This window comes from Chionomys nivalis, chromosome 21 (assembly GCF_950005125.1).
Source record: "Chionomys nivalis chromosome 21, mChiNiv1.1, whole genome shotgun sequence".
In the NCBI taxonomy this organism is placed as follows: domain Eukaryota; kingdom Metazoa; phylum Chordata; class Mammalia; order Rodentia; family Cricetidae; genus Chionomys; species Chionomys nivalis.
In genome coordinates this window covers 7,306,538-7,315,952 of record NC_080106.1, presented here as the reverse complement: position 1 = coordinate 7,315,952, position 9,415 = coordinate 7,306,538, and the positions used below count along the sequence as shown (strand labels likewise).

The following is a 9,415-nucleotide window of genomic DNA, read 5'->3' as shown; positions in this document are numbered from 1 at the left end:
AGCACTTCAGAGTAGCCAGCTGACAGAGGTGATAGTTATAGTTAGCTTGTCCATCACTGGGTTTTTGGGCCTCTACTTTCAACTGGGCCATGGCAAGACTACCTGCTCTCCTCTTCTGGGCCCGTGTCCCTCATCCCCTGCTCCCACTCTGGAGAGAGGTTCTAACTGGGGAAAGCGGGATTTTGAAGAGTAACCTGGTAGAAGGGGACAGGCAGGAAAGGCAAACACCGCCCCCTCACCCCAGAAAACAGGCTGGTCAAGCACTGTGGGGACCCCCCCTTCCTGGCCCTCGTTCTGCAGATTAGGGACTGGGCCCAGAAATCAAGTGAGGAGTCAACACCCCCAGTTCCTTTGCTGTGTGAAATAAGGAGGGACCGTGACGGCGGAAGCCATGGCATATCAGGCTGGCTGCGCAGCAGAGGTGTCTGCAGGTGGGGCTGCTCAGCCGCAGTGACCTGACTTCAGCCTGGCCTGCCCAGTGGAAAGCGTCCTCCATTCATTCGGTATCAGTTCCCTGGCAGGTGCCCTCCTCCTGCTCCTCTGCCAACCCCCACCCTCTGCGACCTCAGCCCTCCACCAGTCTGGATATAAATACAAGAGCATTTTCCATGAGCTGGAACCAAAGGAGGGAAACATTCCACTTTATTTTCGGCTGTGAGATTCCCTGCTTCATACCCGACAGGTGCGACAGCCCCATTTAGACATGAGGAACCAGGAATAGAACACAATTTACAATATAGCTTCCTTTGGGCATCTGGATGCTATTTTAAAAGAACGCTCTTGTGAGAAATCCAGGTTCATGTTGGTTGGGGTTCTGAAGGCCCCTCTGCCTGGGGAATCTTGAACTTACAGAAGGGCCAGACATTTGGGGACAAGATTCCATCCTTTGCTTTGATAAAGAGATGAAGAGGGAGTGGGGGAGGGGTTTCTTGCCCAACTTTGAAGCTATTTCAGGTAACTGATTAGCCTATGATCCCGTGTAGATTTTGAGAAGGGATCATTTAGACCCCTTTGCCTTGCTCTAAGAGTGAGGACAAGTCACAGGGATGCTGGCTTGTCGAAACACACATTCTCAGGTGTTTGGTCTGAACAGCCTCCTCCACCCCAAATCCATGCCAAAATCCTAACCCTTAGAATGCAACCTTACAATGGGTCTTCACAGATGCTAAGATGAGGTCACTTTGGAGGGACTCACGGGACATGGCGGTGTGATGGCCAAGGCAGAAACAGAATAACTCCTCCTACAAGCCAAGGACAGCATCCACCTCCTGCCTTGAAGGTCACTTTGAGTTTGGACTCTGGCCCCAGAACTTTTGGTGGATGCATTTCCATTCAGAGGGTACCCTTGTGTCCAGTTCTTATCTACCCCCCTGGGGGGCAGTGGCCTTGGTCTGAAAACATGAGTATGTCTGTCTGAAAAGCGGGTCCCTCCACCAGCTGGCATAGGTCTGGGGCGGTCAATCTGCAGCCGACTCTCTCACAGGAGTTGGGGTGAGGTGTTTCTGCATTTGTGGTCACTCCTGGACTAAAAGTCCAACTTCAAGGTCAAGTTTGTAAGTCAGGAATGATCCTCACGCCTATAATCCCAGCACTTGGGAGGCTGAGGCAGGAAGACTTCTGTGAGCTTAAGGCCAGTGTGGGCTATAGCCTTAGACTGTTTGAGACCTTCTCCAAATAGGTCAAGTTTTCTCTGGGGGGTCCCCATGGCCTCTTAGAGAGCTATCCTCACACCAGCAAACCACAGCCAGATGCTTACTACCAAGTCTGACCCGAAGCAGTTGCAAAACCAGAGGCTAAGATACCTGCATGACCCGTGAGCTTTCTAGCAGGCTCCTGGAAGCTCGGATGCTGGGAACCTCTTTCTACTGGGCCTGAACAAAGGATGCTGACTCATGTTCCTTGTCCTGGGAGTGACCAATAGCCTCTTACCTCAAACGTGTCAAGAATTCTCTGTGGGTCTCCTTTCTCTGTCCAAATGCCAACTAGAGTCAACCAGATCCACTGGGAGAAGCAAGTCCTTCCCTGTCCTGGCTCGGGATGCTACTCAACATCACATAGCCACCCTACCAGTTCTCCGCCTTGGTCCCATCCAAGTGTCCTCCATGGGTCCTTAATCCTGGTGCTAATTGTACCCTCATCTTCATTTCTTCAGGCCAAACCACTTCGTGCAGATTCTCTCTCAGGTTCCAGGGAAGGCTCCAGGCTCAAATGGCTCTGAAATGCGCTAGCAAAAATACCCTCAGTCTCCTGCCTGCTCTGTGCTCAGAAAGGCCCAGGTTATCTGGAATCCCATTGCTCCTGAAGAATTCTGCCTCCTCCATAGATCCAGGAGATTGGTAAAGACTCAAAACCTCAAGGCTCAAGACAGGAGGCCTGAGTGCGCAGGCTCTTTATTACCCCACGGCTGCTCTCCTGAGACGTTAGGCAGCCATGAGGCCTGCTCCAAGCAGGAAGATGGAGATGAGACGCAGGACCTGGCTTCAGCCCAATCCTGCCTGGCCCTGCCTCATTTTAGGGGAAGGAGCTAGGGTGCATGTGCACATAACGGGCAGGAGAAAATGTGTCTCTAACCCCAGGGCAAAGGCAAGTGATGCTGGTTGAGAGGTAGCTGTGCTTCCCAAGGTTATACACACATTACGCTCTCCTCAAGTAAAAATGGTCATTTCAAGTTGCACACAAAGGGACCCAGGTAAGCAGGCTCACTGGTGTTGCGGCAGGCTTTGTCCAGGGTTAGCCGCTTCCCAATAGTCTCTCCTTTTTGGAATAGGTCCAGCAGACAGGCCAAGCTGAAAACGGAACTGTTGGTTCTTGTTTTGGTGAGTCTTGTGGTGATTCTACTCTGAATGTGGGCCTTGGAGAAAGACACCCAAAGGCTCCACTGGGCTTATTGGTTCTGGCTGGACACAGGCAAGAGTAGGCTGGGCCCCTGCCTTTCCCGATTGTCCTGGACGATATAGAACCACTGAGAATATTGTCAGGCTTGGCCCCTCCACCCTGCTGTGCCTCTAGGGGCCAGGACAGCAGCCAGCTTCCTCATGTCTTGCCAAGAGAGACATGCGGGAGAAGGCCTTGGAGCAGATAGGACAGCGGTATTTCTTGGTGCCAGCATGAGTCTGCAGATGAGCCCGCAGGTTGGAGCGGTCAGCAAAGGCCCTGCTGCAATGCGGACAAGTATATGGCTTCTCACCTGCGGGAGGAATATGGGAAGTCAGGTGAGGGACCACAGGACAATCCCACAGACGGTGGCCAAAGGTGAAATGTCCCTGTCTATCAATGAGTAACTTGCCCCTGCCCTCCAAATGCTCATCAGAGCCCTCTGACCCAAGGTCAGAGCCCTTTGGACAATTGGAAAGTCATTCTGGGCAGGATCGCAGTATCAGAGGCTCTTCTGAGGCAGAGGCAAAGTGTGGCAGCTGTTCTGTCTCTGACAAGCCCTGGGTGTTCAGTTCTGACCATGAGAAGTGCTGGGAGCCTCTGGCAGCCCTTCCTGGCTACTGGCCAGCGTAACATTGAGCCACTGTAAGGGCAGAGCTGGACAAAGTAAGCTATACTCCTATACACAGGCACCATCTCTAGTCAGGGCCACCGAGGACTGGAACAAACAAATACTTCTGCTGGGACCTTGGCTTCCAGGATAACCCTTCCGAGTGGAAGGGGAGGGGGCCATTGAGTTTTCTGCCTGGTTCTGCAGCCCACCCGGGGCACTTGTATCCTAGCTGGTTACAGTTCTCCAAATCCAGAGTCTGCCCTTCCTACTGGAGTCTCCACAGTGGCCAGGCTTCCTCGCTGTCCCACACTTTGCTGATCCTGAAGCCACCAGATGTGGGTAGATAGGAGCCACTGTAGCCCTGCAGCCCTTAGTCTCGCCTTTCCTGAGACACCTGCTTCCTGACAGCTCCCCTTCTCAGAAACAAGGCCTTTGCAAAGATGACTGAGTTAAGATAAGGCCATTTGGGTGAAGCATAGTTTTATGACTTATAAGGGTCTCCCTCGCCTTATGGTGAAGATACAGACACATGGGGAGATGTTAAGAGAACCGAAGCGCTGGGCAGTGATGGCACATGCCTTTAATCCCAGCACTTGGGAGGCAGAGACAGGTGGATCTCTGTGAGTTGGAGGCCAGCCTGGACTACAGAGAGAGTTCCAGGAAGGCTCCAAAGGCTACAGACAACCCCTGTCTTGAGAACTAAAAAAAGGAGGACAGAGGCAGAGACACAGATGTAGCCAACTGTCAATGAGTAGGGCCGGCTTCCAGGAGATAAGAGAGGCAAGAAGTGTCATTCCTACAGTCTTTGGGGAGAATGTGGCCCGGTGATGCCTGGGTTTCAGGTTTCTGGCCTCAGGAACTTGAAAGGACATGTCTGTGGGGCTCTTCCTCTGTGGGGCTCTTCCTCTGTGGGGCTCTTCCTCTGTGGGCTGTCTGCCAGCAGCTGCAGGAGCTGTAAGAACCCTTTCAATAATGAGACCGACCTCTCCTCTCTTCTGCCAATGGTCCAGCCCCTTCCCCAACCTGTCTCCCTTTGTATCCGGATTACAGCCTTGTCCATCCTACCTGTATGGGTGCGGATGTGGCCCTGGAGCAGCCAGGGTCTGGAGAAGGCCTTGCCGCACACCTTGCAGATGCAGGGCAGCGTGTGGGTGCGGATGTGCATCTTGAGGGCACCCAGGCTGGCATACTCCTTGTCGCAGTACCTGCAGGTGAAGGCGGGCCCAGCCGGCAGGGGGCAGTGCAGCTGCTGGTGCCTGGCCAGGCCTGCCAGAGTATGATAGGGCCTGTGGCAGTGGATGCACTCGAAACTGCCTGGGGCTCGAGGGGTTCCCTCTGCCCCTAGTCGTTTATCCAGAGCTCCATCTGGACCCAGGATTGGGGGCCACCGTGTGGGCAGCACCAACAATGAGGGCAGAGTGAAGCTGTCTTTGAGGGGAACACTGGGGGCCTGGCCAGCCCGAGGGCCCACCCAGCTGGTTTCCTGGGGTTCTGGCCCAGAGGCTCCCAGAGCTTCCCCATGATGTGGCAGAAGAGGCAGAGAGATGCAGGCAACGGCAGAGGTGCTGTCCCAGGGCGGTAGAGGGTCACCGGGAGTGGAAGGGGCCTCCTCATCTGGCGGGTGGCAGGATCCCACAAGCTCCTCGCAGGCAGAGCAGGAGCCATTAGCTTCTAGAAGGGCAGTGGGGAGAGAGAACACACAGTGAGGAGTGATGCCACCATGTCTGGGCTTCCAAACTTCTGTTCGCTTATCTAACTGCAGTCTGGCTAGTCTCATAGGTCATCGGCAGCCAGCGGGAAGCCTGAACTACAAATGCCTACCACGACCCCATCATACCTACAGCAGCCAGGCTTGCCCACTTTACCTACTGTTCTGGTACGAGGTGGTGACAATGGGAGGCAAGAGCCGAGGGCCGCATGACTTAGACAGGTCCAGACACTAGAAAGTGAGCTGAACTTCCTTGTCTACAATGAGGACAGGGAAGTAAAACCCTCCAGGATGTCCACTGCCTAGGACACACACAGCTGCACAGTCAGACTCGTGGGCACACACCTGCAAACCAAGCACTCAGGAGACTAAACCGGGAGGGTTTTAAGGCTGAGCCAACCTTGGCTATATAGGACACCCCAAGAATCAGCTCCTCACAGGAGTTCTTGCTCTCAGTCTGTGTCTGGCAGCTTGTCTAAAGAGCCCCAGTCCCATGTCTGGAGAGTGAGTAGCAGCTGGCACTAAGCACCCTTAGGCTCCCATACACAAGTCTGAGCTCAGAACAAAAGGAACCTGGTAAAAACAGCCACCCGCCCCCACAGCAATCAGCCTCCTGTCACCACGGGGTCACCCATTCCTGTGGCGTCTCCTTAAGTGTGTCATGATGTGCTGTGCTCGGCCACATCCCTGGCCACTGGACAGCACACACTTGCTCCTTGTCAACATGCACGAACACGCCCAACCAGGCAAGCGGCCGGAGCTGGTGCCCGCTGCTAACTAGGCAGTATCAGCTCTAGTCCTGGCTTTGTGCGTCTTTTGGTTGTGGCTCCTGGATTTGTGGCCAGAATTTCATGCATTTAATCAAATAATCACAGTATCCCTCCCCACACACAAGGAGACCACGAAGTTAAAGGCAGATTTTGGATTCCCCAAAGACGGAAGCACCAATCAGCCCTCCATCTACTCCACATGTGCTCAGACAAATCTCCAGCCTTGTTTCTGCCTTGATGATAGGGCTTGGGGTCGCAGCGACAGTGCACAGGTCGGGAGGGCATATTCCCAAACGAAATGCTTGATTAGAAACTAGTATATGCACAAAGAAAGTATGTACAGCCTCACAATGAAAAGTCCAATAGCACAACTTAGGAGTAGGCACAGAAGGGTGAGCATAGCATAGAGTGCTTGCCTACCACCCAGGAAGTCCTGGCTTTCTTCTCCAAACTGGGTGTAACGCTGTGCACTTGTTATCCTAATCAGGGAGGCAGAGGCAGGATGATGAGAGGTTGAAAGTCAGTCTCAGCTACAGAGAGTTCAAAGTTAGCCTGGGATACATGGGACAACCCCCTCAAAAATAGTGGGGATAAGCCGGGCGGTGGTGGCGCACACCTTTAATCCCAGCACTCGGGAGGCAGAGGCAGGAGGATCTCTGTGAGTTCAAGACTAGCCTGCACTCGGGAGGCAGAGACAGGCGGATCTCTGTGAGTTCGAGACCAGCCTGGTCTACAAGAGCTAGTTCCAGGACAGACTCCAAAACCACAGAGAAACCCTGTCTCAAAAAAAACCAAAAAAAAAAAAAAAAAAAAAAGACTAGCCTGGTCTACAAGAGCTAGTTCCAGGACAGGCTCCAAAACCACAGAGAAACCCTGTCTCGAAAAACCAAAAAAAAAAAAAATAGTGGGGATACAGGGATATCTATTTCAAAGTTAGCCTGGGATACATGGAACAACCCCCTCAAAAATAGTGGGGATACAGGGATATCTATTTCAAGGTTAGCCTGGGATACATGGGACAACCCCCTCAAAAATAGTGGGGATACAGGGATATTTATTTCAAGGTTAGCCTGGGATACATGGGACAACCCCCCTCAAAAATAGTGGGGATACAGGAATATCTATTTCTCCAAAGACAATACGCAAATGAGACTGACAAGACCGCTCAGCAGGTACACACACTGCAGCCAACTCTGACAACCCGAGTTTTACCCCCACCCATATGATGAAAGAGGAACGCTAGCTCTTGCATGTTATCCTCTGACCCATGCACATGCCCTGATACACACGTGTCCATGCACAAACCATGTACACACGTGGCCATGATACACATGTGTCATACCCACCCACAAACAATATAACAAAGTTTTCTTAATTAAAAAGACTAACATTTTTAAAAGGATATAGAACTGGGCAACAAACACACAAGAAAATACCCAACATCATTAGACAACAGAAAAATGCAAATTAAAACCACGTTAACATGCCCCTTCATACTACACAGATGGCTAGAACCTAAGAACAAGTGTTGGTGAGGATGTGGAGAACCAGAGAGCGAAACCCCTTTACTCCCTCCCTATCTGAGCTCTTTCACAAATTTCCGAAATATATACCCAGGACATCACACTCTGGATGGGGTGGGGGGGAGAGCAGGCTAGCTAAGAGACTGTCAGGCGAGGTCTGGACAATAGAATGGCGCCACCACCGACCTGGGAGTTTTACTGGGTCCTATCTGCAGGCAAATCTATGCTGCCTAGCCTCAGGCACTTCCAGACTCAAACCCCATCTGTGTTCTCTGATCACAGGCAGAGGAAAAGGGCCCATGGGGGGTTGGGGGGGGGTTCCTGGGAATTGAGGGTCTCAGTGTCCTCTGGTTCAAGGAATCTCTGAGGCCCCTAAAAAACAATTACTTAAGAAGAAGGTGGGCCCCAGACCTCAGTATCTTGGGTGACTCTGATAGGAAAAAGAGTCACCGAGGCCATGGGGTCCTTGGAGAGCCAAGAGGGAAGGCTGAAGAGCATCAAGGCTGTCCTGGACAACCCCTTATCCCCCGAGAGGTTCCTGTAGGGCACTTGATTTGCTCATTCAAGTGGGAAGTTGGGGTGTGCTGTAGAAGTGAACCCTAATATTTTAAACTTTCAAAACCATGGCTTGGGGCTAGAGGTGTGGTTCTGTGGTCTAGGGCTTGACTAGCCTTGTATGAGGCACTGATTGCATTCTCAGTACCAGAAAAACACTGCATTCATTGTAAATACAACTTCCCACCTCCTCAAGTAAGGAGACGCACCACCCACCACACGACTAAAAGAAAACGTTTCCGGCACTGGAGTAGTGTCTTCCCTGTTACAAAATTACTGGGGTGACTCATTAAATTGAATTCAAAATGTTCCCTGAAGAGCAGGGTCCTAGATAGCACCCCCTAGTGGCAGCGTGGGTGCCGGGGGCGGATCCAAGGTACTACGCCCCCCCTCCCGCCGCCCCCCCAACAGGGGTTCTGGGTAAGACTCACATATGTCAGAGGTGCTGGCCTGAGCCCTGAGATCCAAGGTACCTTCAGGCACTGGCCGAGTCCCCAGGGGGTCTCTTCCACGAAACTTCCCACCTGGGTGGGGCTGGCTCTGACCTACCTACGGCAGCTGGCTGGCTCTGAGGGCAAAGGGTGCTTTGGACCTCAAGCCCGTGAGCCCAGCAGGAATGGTAGACACCTGAGTCTGTGTGTGGGCGAGTGGTTCTACCTTGGTCACTGCACCAGGAGAGCAAGGGGGTTTCTGGGAAGAGAGAAGGTCGCCAGAGGCTCTGCTTGCTCTATCAGAGAGCTCGCCACCCCCAGGTAGGATGCTCTGGGGGAGTCCTGCCTTTTCTCACCAGCCACCCTCTGAGGGTAGGACAAATTTCCTGGCTTGCGGTCGGTGAGGCCTTCTCTGGGTGGGTGTACACAGCGCCTGGGACATATTTTAAGTTTGGACTCTTTCAGGCCTGCACCGAGAGGCCTTCAGGGTCTCCTTAGTTGGAGTTGGAGCGTTGGCAGTACACAGGGAGAGTTCCAGGGAGTTCCGGGGCTCAGGAAACTTTTCCAAGTGGGGAGAAGAGTTTCAAGGTGTGTCCAAGACTCCCGAGGCAGAGAAGTTGCCCTGAACACATCCCTCTTAGAGGCCCAGTCTTAGCCCAGAAGGGAACCTCGTCCCCTGTTGTGCTGAGAAACTTCACCCTTTCCCCTCTCACCTGGGGGAGGTGTGACCCAGCTCCCAAGGACTTTCCAATGGCCTCCTGCCCCGCAGTGCTGAGAACTGGGGACAGAGAGAGATCCCGCCAACTCCTACCTCTCTGTGTCTCCAGTTGCCCGTAGTTGGGGACCCTGTGACTGGAGTGCGTTTTCACCAGGAAGGAGCGCGGCATGGTCTCCTCCCTAGAGGCGGCAGGATCTCGAGCCTGCAGCGGGATACGGGCTGC

At 53.0% G+C, this 9,415-nt stretch overlaps 1 protein-coding gene across 1 annotated transcript; it reads right to left on the bottom strand.

Annotated features, from left to right (window-relative positions):
- Positions 1–659: 659 nt before the first annotated feature.
- Snai3 (snail family transcriptional repressor 3) lies at positions 660–9,415 on the bottom strand. Its single transcript, XM_057753793.1, has 3 exons — positions 9,286–9,415; positions 4,553–5,158; positions 660–3,187 (listed from the first exon to the last, which is right to left on the bottom strand). The coding sequence occupies exons 1-3, from the start codon at positions 9,359–9,361 to the stop codon at positions 3,006–3,008; spliced, it is 864 nt and encodes a 287-aa protein (XP_057609776.1). The 5' UTR covers positions 9,362–9,415; the 3' UTR covers positions 660–3,005.